General features: G+C 51.3%; 1 protein-coding gene across 1 annotated transcript in view; it reads right to left on the minus strand.

The window, feature by feature from the left end:
• Nucleotides 1-16,256, minus strand: part of FA2H (fatty acid 2-hydroxylase) — a 75,706-nt gene extending 59,450 nt beyond the window's left edge. Inside the window, exon 1 of the mRNA XM_050922430.1 lies at nt 15,984-16,256. Within this exon, the coding sequence (XP_050778387.1) occupies nt 15,984-16,256 (273 nt within the window). The remainder of the gene's footprint in view (nt 1-15,983) is intronic.
• Between the last annotated feature and the right edge of the window lie 516 nt (nt 16,257-16,772).

A 16,772-nucleotide genomic window follows, 5' to 3' on the forward strand; every position in this document is an offset into this window, starting at 1 on the left:
ACCAACCAGTTTGCCCAGTACAGAAGTCAGGCTTACAGGCGTGTAATTGCAAGGATCACCTCTGGAACCCTTTTTAAAAACTGGCCTCACATTAGCTATCCTATGAATGAAATACTTCAGATACTAAAGGTTGCTTGTTGGGTGACCAGCCATTTCCAGAACGAAACACTATGCAGATAGTTGGCAGAGTCTGATTTTTGCAGGCTAGGTGCCCATGAAAAGTATGTATTTACTCGCAGGTGGCGTTTTACTCCCTTGGGCTGCTCCAGCACCCAAACCTAAGAGAAGTGGTGAGGTGCTGACAATGGGATCAAGAGCTTTCCTTTGCTAGGTCAGCCCTGGCCTGCCACCAGTATTGACTGAAAGTGAGATGAACCATCTTTGTGTTCAGTGTTTGTGTGTCTCACCCAATGGGGTCCTGCACCATGACTAGGGCATACACCGGTCTGCATTAAAGAGATTCCATTAAGAAAGCAGCTGTAATCCACAGCACAAAATCCATCTTCACCATTAGCCTTGCTGACCATCTGTCAGTAGTGTGACTGGGTCAAAACAACTGAATTCCCTTGTGACGCCTAGATATGCCCCTTCCAGGTCAGATTTACGGTGCATTAGCAGGGGCAGAGTGCACAAGATGCTTGCCCGGCCACTGTCCATGCTGTACCCATTCTAGGGCTAACAGCCTTCAGCCTCCAAGGTTGTTCTAGCCTGGTATCATGTGGGGTGTCGAGCATTCTGAAGTTACTGGGTGCTTTGGTAAGGGAAGGATGGGGTGAGTGTATTCCCCTGTACCACAAGAGGACCCAGACTTCGCAGAGCACCCTTCCCTTTGGAATTCAAATTAAAATCCTCCCTAATATTTTACTGGGCCCAGGAAATGGACATTAACTGCAGGCCCATGCAGCCATCAAAGGAAAGTAGGTATATTTGTGGTGCACTGACAGGGCATGTGCCACGTTGTGAACACGATGTAGCGGAACCACGTTTCGTCCCCTGCCCTGAGAGAGTTGAGATGACTAGACAATAATTCAGACACAAGACACTACAGAGGCACATGACTTACGAGGAGAGGCTGAGAGACCTGGGATTATTTAGTCTGCAGAAGAGAAGAGTGAGGGGGGATTTAATAGCAGCCCTCAGCTACCTGAAGGGGGGTTCCAAAGATGGAGCTTGGCTGTTCTCAGGGGTGGCAGATTACAGAACAAGGAGCAATGGTCTCAAGTTGCAGTGGGGGAGGTGTAGGTTGGATATTAAGAAACACTATTTCACTAGGAGGGTGGTGAAGCACTGGAATGGGTTCTCTAGGGAGGTGGTAGAATCTCCATCCTTAGAGGTTTTTAAGGTCAGGCTTTTCAAAGCCCTGGCTGGGATGATTTAGTTGGTGTTAGTCCTGCTTTGAGCAGGGGATTGGACTAGATACCTCCTGAGGTCTCTTCCAACCCTAATATTCTATGATTCTCTGGGTCCAGCAGACGGACGCAGCACACAGCAGGGCAGGAGCCCCTCACACAGATGAATCCACCACACGCTGAAATCCTTGTAACGTGGATGGGCTTTATAGAAGCCATGTGTTTTGAGGATTTCTCCATTTAACATGTACAGAGGGCATCTGGAAAGGCTGCTGTTACTAGCAAGTGTTAAGACACATCACATCCTCAATAGATCCCAGGCACCCTAGGTTAGCCTTCATGCTCCCCTGCCCCTGCAAACTTCCTAAACACAGAAAGGACAGCAACCTGTCCAGAGAGGATGGTCCACCAGGTAAGGAGGTCAAGTTGTGCTGATGCACACTCCAGAGTAGACAGCCTGCTGTGGACTGGACAGAAATGAAGTGGCTGACAAGAGTTAGAGACTCCTGCTTCTCACACCAGAGGGGAGCACTGGAGTTCTGACCCCCAGCCTGGCAAGAATTCCATGCTGCCCCCACTCAGTCCTGCAGTTTGTTTGCACCCAAACAAACTCATATATGTACCAACAACAAAGAAGCTGGAAAGTCATTTAGTATCTCCTTTGGCATCCTCCCTGTGGATGCAGTCTCAGTTCCTCTCTCCTCTGACACACGTGCATAGCTGAGATTTGTAAGCCCACATGGACACCCACACAAAGCTGCCAAATGCTGCTTCAGATCAGACGCTCAGATTTAGTGGGTGTGGCCACACCAATTCCTCCCAGCCACAAGCATGCCATCTTAAAAAACACAAAGGCAGCTCCAGTCACAATAGTGATTAGATTGCATTTCCAGAAGCCAACCCCACGCCTTCAGCTGGAATGAGCAATAAAGTAGGAGGCAGCCTTCAGTTAGTCCATTGTCCAGACGTCAACAAGCTAGAAATCTAGTTACAAACGAGGGGCCTGAGGCTCCAGTACATTAATGCAGTTCTGCGCTAGTGTAACTCCATCAGTTTCCATAGAGAGTTACCGCAGTAACAGTGGTGAATCAAGCCCAGGAACTGCTGAAGTAGATTGCTCGTCCAGCCACTACAGCATCTCTTGGGGCAGTCGCAGCCTGTACAATTTGGATTTTCCACCAGATCCAGCCTAGCTTTGCAAAGCAGAGTTCATCTGGTTGTTGCTCACCATGAGCTCGACAGTGCCGGATCCACCAGTGATGGAAATCTAGCGAACTCATGGCAACAGACCTCATGAAAGACACCCTCACCAGTAACTGTGAGAGAGAGAGAGAGAGAGAGGATGTGGCAGCACACACACACACACACACACACACACACACACACACACACTTCACCAGCTGTGTTACCTGGTCATGCAATCACCTTAGGGAGCATGTATTCAGGACACGTTTTCCAGACCAGGCCAGTTACTTGCTGAGAGTTGTAAATTCACTGCTGGCATCTGTTGATGGTGAATTCCTCAGAGCATGTGTTTCAGAGACTGCAGGCCAAATCAAAGATGTCTGGCTTCTGCCACTCATTGCATTCAGTTTATGTCCACAGCATCACCAAAGAGCATGCAGATGCAGCCCCCTGTGCCTTGAAAGCAAAGTCCTGGGAAAATACTATAATGGTTAAAGGAAGGCGATCTGCCAAGGTGTTCTGTACTCCTGGGAGAAACAACACCACCAGGTCGATTGAGTGGGCTATGCAAAATTCTCCAGAGATGTATGGCTTCCTGACAGAGGAGGGAAGACCGCGTTTCACCTTGCTTGTTGATGTAAAATATGGCTGTTGTGTTGTCTGTGAAGACTGACACCACGGCCTTGAAGGTGTTCATGGAATACCTGACATGCCAGGCGTGCTGCTCTCAGTTCCCTTATGTTGATGTGTAGTGTTATTTCTTGCATGGACCAAAGACCCTGTGTGCGAAGGCCCGCGAGATGAGCGCCTCAGCCCAGAGATGATGCATACGTGGTCAGGGCTAGAGAGGGCTGTGGGGCATGGAATGGCATCCCCTCACAAACCAAGCTGGTGTTTAGCCACCAACCCAAAGAGGATAAGACCTCCATCGACACAGTGAGAATTGTGTCCAAACTGTCTCGGCCTGGACAGTACACTGATGAGAGCCAGGTCTGAAGTGGACGGAGGCGTAGTCTGGCATGTCTGGTCACGAAAGTGCACGAGGCCATGTGGCCTAGAAGAGCGAGGCACATGCGTGCTGTTGAGGTCGGGAAGCTTTGGAGGCCATGAATAATGGTCATCATGGACTGGAAGAGGGCCTGCAGTAGGCAAGCCCTGGTGAGATTCAAGTCCAGGATCGCCCCAATGAAGATTGGTCTAGTCTAGTCTAGACTAGTATCGTCTTGCATTTGATGAAGTGGATATTCACCCATGAAAGCTCATGCTCCAAAATGTCTGTTAGTCTATAAGGTGCCACAGGATTCTTTGCTGCTTCCAATGAAGTCTATTCTCTGCGTAGGCTCCAGAGTGGACTTTTTGGTGTTGAGCAGCAGGCCCAGTTGCTTGAACAAGATCATGATGAGACGAACATGAGACCGCACCTGCAGCTCGGAAAGACCTCGAATGAGCCACTCGTCGAGGTACGGAAACACTTGTATCTGACGTCAGCGGAGCGAGGCTGCTACGCCAGCCATACATTTTGTGAAACTCTTGGCGCTGTGGACAGTCCGAAGGGAAGGACGGTAAATTGGAAATGCTGCTGGTTGACCACAAAGCGAAGGAATCGCCTGTGTGGCAGGTAAATTGCTATGTGGAAGTACTCGTCCTTCATGTCGAGGGCGGCATACCCGTTTCCATGATCCAGAGACGGGATAATGGTTCCCAGGGAAACCATGCGGAACTTCAACTTCACCATGAATTTGTTGAGTCTGCGCAGGTCCAGGATGGGCCATAGTCCTCCCTTTGCCTTGAGGATTAGGAAGTAATGGGAATAAAAACCCCTGCCCCTCAAATCCTTTGGGACCTCTTCCACCGCTCTGATAGCCAGGAGCGCCTGTACCTCCTGTAAGAGGAGTTAGTCATGAGAGGGGTCCCTGAAGAGGGACGGCGAGGGAGGGTGGGAAGGGGGCGAAACAAACTGAAGATAGTATCCAGTTTCCACCGTGCATAGGACCCAGCAATCTAACGTTATGCGGGACCATGCAGGGAGGAAATAGGAGAGATGGCTGAAGAAAGGCAGGAAAGGATCCTGCAAGGAGACTGGTGCGCCATCCTCGGGAACACCTTCAAAAGTTTTGCTTGGGCCCTTCCGATGATTTTGGGGGGCCTGGATTCAGGCTTGATTGAGGACCAGATTGTCTCCTCCTAGTCTTGCCGCGGTCGAGGGTTAGGGTAGGTGCACTGCAGCTGGGGCCGGAAGGGACTACGTTGCATCACCGGGGTATGCCTGCCCAGTGAGCACATGATAGCTTGGTTGTCTTTCAAACTCTGAAGCCTGGGGTCAGTTTTGTCAGAGAATAGCCCCTGGCCATCAAAGGGCAGGTCCTGAATGGTCTGTTGCAGCTCCGGTGGAAGACCAGACACTTGTAGCCATGAGATGCGGAGCATAGCCACACCCGAGGCTAGAGTCCTAGCCGCTGAGTCTGCCGCATCTAAAGACATCTACAGGGACGTCCTTGCCACTTTCTTGCCCTCTTCTAGCAAGGCCACAAACTCCTTTCCTTGAACTTCTCCATTGAGGTCCAGGTGTTATAGTTATAATGGCTCAGGAGGGCCTGGTGGTTAGCTATCCTGAGCTGTAGGCCACCAGCTGAATAAATCTTGCGCCCGAATAAATCCAAGCGCCTAGCGTCCTTGGACTTAGTGGTTGGCACTTGCTGGCTGTGTCTCTCCCTCTCGTTCACAGACTGTACCACGAGGGAGCAAGGATGGGGGGAACATACAAATATTCATAGTCCTTAGAGGGCACCATGTATTTCCCCTCCACCCCTCTGGCCGTGGGAGGAATAGACGCTGGGGACTGCCTGATCGTATTGGCATTAGCCTGGATGATCCTAATGAAAGGTAGGGCAACGTGTATGGGGGCATCGGCCAATAAAATGTCCACCACCGGATCCTCAACTTCCACCACCTCTTTCACCTAGAAGCTCATGTTCTGTGCCACCCTAGATAGCAGATCCTGGTGTGCACGAAGATCTATAGGTGGTGGGCCAGAGGAGGACGTGCCTGCCACTGCCTCATCAGGTGAGGAGGAAGAGGACACCCCTGGGACTAGCAGATTCTGGGGAAGGTCTGTTTGGGGAGGATCCAGTTGCCCTAGGTCCCCCACGCTAGTGGCATGGGTCTGATCTGGTGGCAGGGCAGTCGCCTCCGAGGCTGCTGGGGGAGGGCGGCTCACAGTGGCCTCAGGCATCCAAGGCTCTGAACGGGCCGATCGAGAAGTGCCTGAGGGGACACATTGGGTTTAGTGGTATGCCCAAGAAGTCCAGAAGGACCATTATGGGGATCCCTAATTGGGATCCTGTCCTTCATCTTGCCCCTGGTTAGCACCATCAGTGTCATGGCCCTGGATGTGGTAGCCACTCCACGCTTGGACGACGTCGAATTAGGTCACAAAGGCCAAGGCGGTGCCGAACGCCCATGCAGCATTGCACTGTTCCACTCTGTCGCTCTGCACCTGGGAGCTGGAGACCAGTGCCAGGATCTCAGGCGGTACCGGGATTGGGAGTTTCCCCATGGATGGTGCAGTCCACACTGGCGGTGCCAGGGGGTGAGATGGTCCCAGGCTCCGTCAGCACGATCAGGTCACAAGTGGTGGAGAAGGTCTCCAGAGTGGACAGCAGGCTGAGCTCAACCACGGTGCGCACAGTGGAGCTTGTGTGCACCAGACTCAACGGCTCTTGTGGTGCCAGAATTGATGATGCCAAAGTTGGAGCCTTCACAGGACACTCTGGCCTGGGCTACTGCTCAGTGGGGGCACAGGCAGTGTCTGCAACTGTACAGAAGCAGCAGGTGGTTTGTGCTGCTTCTTGGGCCGCAGAAACAGTGAACGGTGTCACATCTGTACTGGTGCCAGAGATGTCCGGAGTAGAGAGTCTTCGCTGGTGCTGGGTCATTCCAGTGCCAGAGGCATGCTTCGGACCGATGGCACCTGGTCTGCGTGCGGTACCGAAGGCACTAGGCTAAATGCCGCTTCCATTAGGAGCTGTTTTAAACGAAAGTCCCACTCCTTTTTTGTTCAAGGCTTGAAAGCCTTACAAATGCGACACGTATCTGGTTGATGGGATTCCCTCAGGCACTTCAGGCAGGAGTCGTGGGGGTCTCCCATAGGCATTGGCTTGAGACAGGCCGAGCATGGCTTGAAACCCGGAGAGCTGGGCATGGGCCCTGGTACCGGGGAAGGGGATAAACCCCATTTCCTCCAAGCACTATCTACACTATATACAAAAACTTACTATTAACTAAACCATAAGTGCTAAAAACTATTAACAACTACACTGAACAACTATCTACAGTACAACAAGTAAAGCTAGGGAGGTGGAGATCAGCCAACAACTGTCATGGGCGGTAAGAAGGAACTGAGGGGGCCCTGGGTCAGCAGGGGCATATATCCAACGCCATAAGGGCGCTACTCCCGGGGTAAAAATCTCCGACAATCGTGCACGTGGCGCGCGCACACCTAATTGGAATCAATATGAGCAAGCACTCGAAGAACACCACTTCAATACTCAGAAGCACTCCCTGGAAGCCAGGACATGGGAAACACTTGAACCCCAAAAGGGTGGCACGCATGGGACACCAACTCTGAAAATGGCAATTAAAAATTAGGGAATCAGGAACCCTGATTAGAACATGCAGTAGCCAGACAACATTCACTCAGGCCACTGCTCAGAGACCCTTGAGTCTCATACTAGGCAGAGAGAACTAGACCACTTAAGCCTGCAAAATTAGTCACTTTAGACAGGGAGATTCAAAGACACTCAACTCCCAATGCATTTCAATGGTATATGGGCACTCACCTCCAATTGGAAAATCCCATTCGAATCGACTGATGTAAACTGTTTCCCACATCATTCATGCCCAAGACAATGAAGATTAAAGATAGCACTATTTAACATCCCCATACTTAATTTTTGTGCAGATTTTGGACTTCTTGTATGGGGGCCCAACTTTATGCCTGTTTATAATGCTCTATTTTGTAGCTCTGGACTCCAGTTCCTGCATCAGCCAGGATGCGGATTGTAGAGAATCTTCTATACAGTTCAGGCTATTAGCTCAGAATCTACCACTTCACTAAGAAGTGCCTGCAGTGCAGCTGGCAGTCAGAACTCAAAGACACTCTCTAGGGACTTGCTTAGCAGAAAAAAAGGTGAATGGCTGAAGTTTAAGAGGCAATGTGATGTAATGGCAATTGCAGAACTGGATAACATGTCTGTCTGGATCATTAGAGTCACTTACAGAACAAGCCACTCTGCAAGTTCAAGTGAACAAATCAACATACACTCTAGGGGGCTTCTGCCTGTATTTCAGACCTACTCAGAGGTGAAAGTAAGCCGGTCTGGTCTGGCATACTGGCTCCAGACCGGCTTCTCCAGCAGTGATCTAAAGGGCCCAGGGCTCCAGTTGCTGCAGGGAGCCCCGGGCCCTTTAAATCACCGCCGGATCTCCAGCAGCCTCACGGCAGGGCCCCAGTGGGGATTTAAAGGGCCGGGGCTCCCTGCAGTGACTGGAGACCCAGGCCCTTTAAAATCACTATCGGTGCCCCGCCACCACTACTCCAGCCCTAGCCTGAGCCCTGTTACCTTGGGGTAGTGGCAGCAGGGCTCCTGCAGTGATTTAAAGGACCCAGAGCTCCGTGGTAGCTGGAGCCCCCGGCCCTTTAATTCGCCCCTGAGCTCTGGGGCTCCCTGATGCCTCTGCAGCTGGTAGCTCTGGGGTGATATAAAGGCCCTGGGGCTCCAAGCCACAGGGCCTTTAAATCTTAAAAGGCTCCACCTCTTCCCATTGAGGCCACGTCCCGCTCAGGACTCCTGCATGCTGGTAAAGCCTTTAAATTACTTTCACTCCTGGACCTACTGTTAACTAATTCTGCCTGCAAGAGCTGATAGAGGTGGCAAAGCCCAGTTCAAAGTGCACACCCAGTCCTCCAGCCTCTTTGCTGTCAAAGACCATATGTTTATAGAAGACACAGGGCCAGAATGTGGTCCAACAGGTTCAAGCTATTAACAGAGACTGGAGAAACCAGCATTAGACTCATCCAAGTTCTATGCAGCATTCCTTAAAATCCTCCCTCTCCAGGATACGTCTCCTGCCTGTCTAGTCTTGAGCCATACACATCAACACTCCTAGATGGCACGTGAGCTGGCCTGAAGCCTACATTCCAATGATCCAGGGGAGACGGTCACCCAGAGACATGGGGAATTTCTTTTAGCTGCACTGGGTGTCCTTAGCACAGGACTGTGGCAATAGGAAATAACCTTAGGCTGCAGGCTTGTTCTTCCACTGGGACTGTTTGGAAGGTGCTTACTGGAAATCATGCTCGTCTCATTTCACAGAGCTCGTGGGCTGCTTGCGCATCCTTTGAGTACACCAGGCATTCCCCATCGTCGGGAAACAAGAGCAGAGCTCTCACAGAACAGAACAGAGCAGAGTAGTAACCCCACCAGCATCAATGGAGATTAGAATCAGTGCCTAAGTCTACAGTAGAATCCAGACTTATGCGAGAAGGATTTGCCTCTGTTTGGAGGAAAATTGAAGACATGCCATGAGGTCATGGAGGCCTTAAAAAGGCAGACTTAGGCTGCGTCTACACTGCCACTTTCAGTGCTAAAACTTTTGTTGTTCAGGGCTGTGAAAAAAGACCCCCCTCCAAGCGAGAAAAGTTTTAGCGCTGAAAAGCACCAGTGTAGACAGGGAGCCAAGCTACCACCACTCATTCAGGGTGGGTTTTTTAAGTCTCTGGGAGAGCTCTCCTCTGGTAATAAAGTGTATCTGCACTGCCCCCACCACAGTGCTGCCGTGGCGGTGCTGTAACGTGGATAGTGTAGACAAACCCAAAATGCTCTGAGTGCAACCCTCATGGCACATCAAATGCAGAGATAAGCCTCTCCTAAAGCCCGAACAACTGTGGTGTCTGAACAAAGGGCAGGGTAATTTACATATGGAAAAAATGAGAGATAAGGTGGCTGAGGGAATATCTTTTATTGGACCTTGGACCAACTTCTGTCAGTGAGAGAATAAAAGAAAGATATTACCTCAGCCACCTTGTTTTGCTAATATCCTGGGACTGACATTACTACACCACCACTACACACACGAGCAGTCATTGAAGGCAAGTGGGAAATGTGCACTTTCACCCTCTTAGCAGGAAGAAGTGTTTGCAGTGCCACTAGAATGGGATTTAAATCCTTCCTGGTCCAGGCAAAGCAAACTTGAGTCAGAGGGCGGCGCGTGCAGCAAGTAAGTCACTTGTCACTTAAATCAGCAGATGCCAGACAGTTTGCCTAGTGCCAGGTTGTGTCTGATCTCCCTCCACTGTTCGGTTTCTCGGCTCTCGATGCATTTGTACAATGAATGGCATTCCCTTCCAGAACAGGCTGCAGAGTAGGAACTTGCTTGTCCGGCTAGCTTCATTCACATCAACTCGTTGGACTTGTTCTGGGAGCATGGGGGAGGGGGCTGGAAGGGGAGTGGCATGGGAGAAAGGAGAAGAGTCTCTGAGCTGGGGACCATTTGCCATTCCAAGGATTTGGAAGACAGAAGAATTTTGTTTAAAAAAAAAAAATGCTAATAGGAGCCCTATGATACCAAAAATACAGACGATTTACAAAGCCATCCCTGAGAGATAGCTGGTGCGCGGCCCTTGCTGCTCCATGCTGAAACACAGGGGCTAAACTAAGCCAAGAAAACAAAACAAAACGTAACCAAACAGGAACCTTGCACACCATGTCCTGAATGTCACTCAGTGCTGGCTCTGACACTCTCCCCAAGGGAAAGCAGTCCAAAGGGAAGGGAGGAGGCCTTCCTTATGAAAGACCTGCCACCAGTTCAGGCTAGATCACTTCCGCGGTAGGCAGCAAGAGTCCAGCGGATATTAGCTGCTGTGAAGGGGGTGCAGAGTGCTAAGGGGGTCTCAGGCAAGTGTCCCTGAACAGGGCAGCTTTCAACAAGGGAGCACCTCCCCACTCCAGAGAGAAGGCCCTTGGAATGACCTATTTGGATTATAACCCCGGCCTTTGCTTATCTGAGAGCAGGGGGCAGGAGATCAGAAATCAGCCAGCAAGTGGACAGAGCCCCAGGCCAGCAGTGAGTGGAACCACTACTGGGAGACCTGCAGGAGGAGCAGAAGAGAGAGCCCTCATCTTCTGCTCCTTTGGCCTGGTGTGACGGCTCTTTTCTACACCTCCACATCCCTGGATGGCAGCAGCAAGCACGCTCTCTGCAGGGGAGTAGTTAAGGAGCCAGGGAGGGAGCTGGACAAAGCTGCTGCTTTCCCCATTGGGGAGGGGAGGGCATTAGGGGAAGAAGCCAGCTCCCCAGTCTCAGGAATTGCAGAGGTTAAAGATTCAAGGCCCCCCTCTCTACATCTGGGTCTTGGGATGACCTAGGAGCTCTTTGTACTGGATAAGAATACTGTACCCGTCTGTTACACGCACACACTGTTTACAGCCTCCTTCGGTAGCCACTGCCTTGCTTCCAAGTGCTTGAGTTTGGTGAGAGATGCCCTGGGTAACTACCCTCACGTCTCACCCACAACTAGCTTTTGAGGTCATATTGCTTGGGGTTTAAGTTCTAAATAAACACTGGATGGGTCACTGGCTCTTTAAATTTAAGATGTGAGCGCTGCTGGCCAAGCAGCAAAAAAACTTCAGGACCAGACTTCAAAGAGAAACTGCTGAGCTTCAGTTCATCTGCAAATTTGACACCATCAGCTCAGGATTAAACAAAGACTGTGAATGGCTTGCCAACTACAAAACCAGTTTTCTCCTCCCTTGGTTTTCACACCTCAACTGCTAGAACAGGGCCTCATCCTCCCTGATTGAACTACCTCATTATCTCTAGCTTGCCTGCATATATATACACACACATACACACACACACCCCTGCCCCTGGAAATTTCCACTACATGCATCTGACGAAGTGGGTATTCACCCACGAAAGCTCATGCTCCAAAATGTCTGTTAGTCTATAAGGTGCCACAGGATTCTTCGCTGCTTTTACAGATCCAGACTAACACGGCTACCCCTCTGAAGCTTAATGACGACTCCTTGAGAGCACTGCCTGATTCAATGGCCACCTGACAAGATTGACCATTGCAGCCTATAGCTGCCATGCACGCACAGAACAGCCACCTCCATTCCAACATTGGCAAAGGAGTGTGGGGAGAGGGAGGAGAGAATAAAAATAAGAGTCAAAGCAAGCTAGGATTAAAAGCCTGGGCTCTTGATTTTAGAGTCTCCATTTCAAACAGACCCTCTTTGTGCCTGTCTGAAAGGGGTGGCTAACAAAGCTGTGCTGCGACGTCCTGCTTCTCCAGCTGTAACAGTCAAGCAAATTTACAAGGGAGAATAAGCATTATTAGGTTTACTAAGTATTCTTGATCCTGCCTCAGCTGGGGGTATAGAGGTGTGTCAGACTAGATGAACTCTCAAGGTACCTTCCAACCCTACATTTCTCTGATTAGCCTGATTTACAACTAGCACTGCTACAAGATGCTGGCATTTACTGTACATTTGAGAAGTTTCTTTAGCTGGTTCTGAGGTTGATGATGAAAATAATCTGTTGCCACAAGATCTCTCTCCAGCAGCTTCAGAGGGAGTGAACCAAGCCTAGTTTTCAAATAATGAAAGTTCCTTAACCATTTTTCTATCCCTACCCTAGAAAGTTGGCCTGTGTCTGAGTCAGCCTCCAAAGCTACCTACCGCACAAATGTTGTGACACAATAAGGTTTCACTGGGTAGACAGTGGGACACAAGTAATATTAAACATTTGAAATTTCAAGGAGCCATTTTTGGATCTTTTCATCTCAAGCCAAGTACTTCCTCCATTTAATCCTCATTTCAAGCACAGTCTAGTTGCTGATGAAACTCAAACCTACAAATATGGAAGCTAGGGTGACCAGATAACAAGTGTAAAAAATCAGGACAGGGTATGGGGGGCAATAGGTGCCTATATAAGACAAAGGCCCCAAAATTGGGACTCTCCCTATAAAAATGGGGACATCTGGTAACCCTAATGGAAGCACAAGGATCACTGCCCCACAGTTACAAGTGGGAAATCAAAGTAAGCCTTCTAACGGCACCACATCTGCAGTCTTTGCAAACCTTCAGACACTGTAACCTCAATGCCCTGAGGCTGCTTCCCATCCCAACACAACCATCCTCTGGCTACAACAGAACTCCTAATCTTCTCACCTAAACCTCTTCTATCCCCCCTCTGCCTGGAGCACCCCTGCACTGTAACTGAAGGAAGGCCTGCGTGCTGCCCAACAACCTGGTGCATACGCACAAGTGAGCTTTGACTTGTCCCTCTCCTTTGCCCTACATATCTGAACCACTGCTGCCATACAGCTAAGATCCATCCTTCTCTCTATTCCGACAGCAGGAACTCAGAGCAAGGACCCAAGTATCCAGCTGTGATTACTGCAGACTCTTCTCTGGCCTCCCTACTATATGTTGCCTCCAAAACACTGCTAAAATTACCTTCCTTGGCCACAGGACAAGATCTTCCCTATTTAGCACCTCCATCCCCACTGTGATCCCAACAGTGCCAGTCTCAGTGTGACCCTCTGTTCTACTTATCCAGCCCAGGTCACCACACCACCTCCCAGGCATGATTCCTGAGTCAGGTGGCACAGCTACTATCCACTCCTGAACACTCCACTCATTTCCACCAAGACCCCTACAGGGATAACAGCAAGGCTCTAAGCTAATCTGGCATTTGCTAGACGTTCCAATATGTAGTTTAACACGATTACACATTCAAGCTGTGCATCGTCAACATGTAGCCTGTCATCACTGGGCCAACTTCCCTGTCTTTTGTCCCCTGCTCTCCCCTACCCTCCATCTCTGCCTGTCGTCTTTTTGAAGTGTAAAGCTTTTGGGCAGTGACTTCCATGTTGGGAAGACGCCCTGCACATCACATGCCTGCTAACGGAAGAGAGCAACACATAGTACAGAGTTGGTATTGACAGCAGCTGGGTTGGGCCCAAATCTATCTTCACTATTGCTAATAGTGAGGATTAAGCAAAAACTTTTCTTTAAATCCAGCTAGCCCACAAGGTGAAGGTGATTTAACTTTAGGAAAAGTTTGCAGAGACAACAACAAACAGAGCTTGGTGAACAACTGATGTTCTGGTCCGGTGCCAGTACGGAATTTAAAAAAAAAAAAATTCAATCCAGGTCAAACCAAATAAAAACTCAGAGTTTTCAATTAAATCAGAAGATTTTGTTTTGGCTCTGTTCCAGAGCAAAAGTCTGAAGCTGATGTCTCACACCTCAGGTGAGCGCTCTATCACTGACCTTTATGGTCAACTGAAACTGCATTTTTTAGCAAATAAAGTACTTGTAAGAAAAACTGCATTTAGCGCTAGTAACAAGGCATTTTTTCCCTGAGGTTATAAGAAACCAGGAAACGTTAAACAGAAATCAAGACTTAAAAATCAGGGTAATTTTTTAAGAGACCAGTTACTCAAAACCAGTTGGATGGATTTTCTTCAAACTTTACACAAACATTCCTCTTCGCCTTCAGAGAAAGTCCGGTAATTTTTCAGACCTGACCAATTTTTACTGCTATAGTTACTGGTGTGTCAGTACAGAGCTTTATGACAGAAGCTGGGTAAAAGCTCAAAAGACTAGTTCACTGTTTCTGTATAATCATTGACAGTGTAATATTGATTGAGCAGTTGGGCAGTGCCATGCAGTGATGGGAGTGCGGCGTTTGCTCTGGCATCAGTTGTTAACTACCCCTCCCAACTCTTTCGCCCATGCACAGAAATTAAGCCTTTCAAAGCAGCATACAAGCTATTTGAGAGGGAATTAACGAATTGAGCACCAGGATCTCTGCATGAAGAAATGCAGCATTTTTCCACCACTTCTGGGAACAATTCTGAAATATGAAACCCTCATTTTAGCCTAAATGAGACAATTATTTTATTCTTAGTGGTGAAATTCTCTGAAGTATGAATGGATGGGGCGGGGGGGGGTCTTGAGGGAGATGTATGGAATAGGACCCACCTCTAGGCACTTCATGCTGGGATTTGTGCCCCCACCCCACTCCGATCTTCCCCTCCCTGCCATCCAGAAACAATTGCTCTAACTCTGGGAGTTTCCCCATCAACACAACATTTTAGAACTGAGCAGAGATTGCAAAAGGGATTTGCTCTGAGCTAAGGCGGGGCTAGTGAACCACAAACCTTGGGTTCCTCCACCCCATTACATTTCCACATCCTAGAGAGAACAGAGGTGAAGAGGATGGGGGTAGAGGGTTAGTGCTGAATTCAGAAAATGAGCAATCAGCCAGCATGGAAGTGAAGGGGCAGCCACGCAGGTGAAGGGTGGGGACAGGAAATGAGACAGGTGCGGGACACGATTCAAGTGGCTGGATGAAGTTGAGTGGGTGCAAAATACAGGTGCCTGGATACAGGGCAGTTATAGGTGGTGAGATCTGCCACACCAGGCTCAGCTGCCCCTAAGCACCCCTCCCAGCTGTACTACTGGGGGTGGGGGGCAGCAGGTTGTTGCAGGACCAAGGAAACACATGAAGTTCAGGGGCAGGGGAGGAGGGAAAAGGGGACTCAGGGGACAGTATGAGGAGGAGGAGGAATCTGGGCAGCTGGAAGGACACAGGGTGGTGGCCAGGTGGAATGCAGAGGCTGGGGTGTCATGGGGTATGTTTGGGGTAAGGCAAGTGAGAGCAAATGGGATGGAGGGAGGGCATGAGAGTGGGATAGCAGTGCAGTGGGCCCAGGTGGAGCAGAGCAGGAGCAATACAGGTGGATGAAGAGCCCAGCACAAGTGAAGGGGGAGCAGAAGGGAGGGATGAAGAAAGGAGTGATGTGGGGGGCACAGGGGCACACCATGCACAGGGCAGGTGAACTCAGAGCCCAGAGACAGGGTATAGGGATAGATGCAGAACATCGGGGACGCGCACTGCAGGGACAGGGCACAGAGGAGCAGAGAAGGGACCCAGAGAGAGACCAGGCTGCAGAGGGCAGGGACAAGACCTGGGGGTCTGATGGGCAGAGGGCACACACAGGGTATAGGGATGGATGCAGGGGCTAGAGGTGTGCACTACAGGGACAGGGCACAGACAGACAGAGACGGGAGACCCGGGGTGCAGGCTGTGGGTGTGTGCAATGCAGGGACATGGCACAGAGGAGCAGAGAAGGGACCCAGAGAGAGACCAGGCTGCAGAGGGCAGGGACAAGACCTGGGGGTCTGATGGGCAGAGGGCACACACAGGGTATAGGGATGGATGCAGGGGCTAGAGGTGTGCACTACAGGGACAGGGCACAGACAGACAGAGACGGGGGACCCGGGGTGCAGGCTGTGGGTGTGTGCAATGCAGGGACATGGCACAGAGGGCAGGGAGGGGGCGCAGAGGGCGGGGCCGGGGCCGGCGGGACGGTACCTGCGGCTCCGGCGCGGCGGCCGGGCACACCTCGCCCAGGTAGTACTGCTCCAGCCAGAGGCGCGCGTTGCGCGAGTGCCGGTGCGGCGGCCCCTCCAGCGCGGCGCTCACGTCGCTGCCCGCCCGCTCCCGGAGCAGCTGCTCGCCGCCCGGGTGCAGCCGCACGAAGCCGCTCAGGTCGTAGAGGCGGCGGCCCCGCAGCACCAGGCAGGCGCCCTGGGCGCAGCGCTGCCGCACCTCGGCCGGGCTGTAGGCGCGGGGCGGCGGGGCCATGGCCGGGCGCGAGACGCGCGAGCTCCGCTAGCCGGGGAACACTGCAGCCAGCCCGGCACCTGCTCGTTTACATAGCATGCCACGCCCCCGCCCCGAGAGTCATGAATATTCACGAGGCGCGCTGGCTCTGATTGGTGGCTGGGGCGGCGGGCAGGGCGAGAGCGCCCAGGTGAGGGCGGAGCCCTGAGCCCGACCCGCCTCCCCCGGGGGCAGCCGGAGCAAGAGAGGGATCCCGCCCGCCTCGGGCAGGCTGGCCCCGCCGGGGCCCTGCTTCGGTGCTGGGCGCAGCTGAGTGTTATTAACAGCGCCCAGCCCCCTCTAGCGGCAAAGCACGGTGGGCAGGTGGGCAGGAGCGGCAGCCCCATTTTACGGAGGGGAAACTGAGTCACAGAGTGGGGACTGTGGCTTGCCCTAGGTCACCCGGCAGGGAACAGGGCCCAGAGCCTAGCTCTCCTGCCTGCCAGCCTAGCACTCTAGTCCGAAGATACACACTGCCTCACTTGGCCTGGGTTACAG

The sequence above is a fragment of the Gopherus flavomarginatus genome, chromosome 14 (genome assembly GCF_025201925.1).
Source record: "Gopherus flavomarginatus isolate rGopFla2 chromosome 14, rGopFla2.mat.asm, whole genome shotgun sequence".
In the NCBI taxonomy this organism is placed as follows: Eukaryota; Metazoa; Chordata; order Testudines; family Testudinidae; genus Gopherus; species Gopherus flavomarginatus.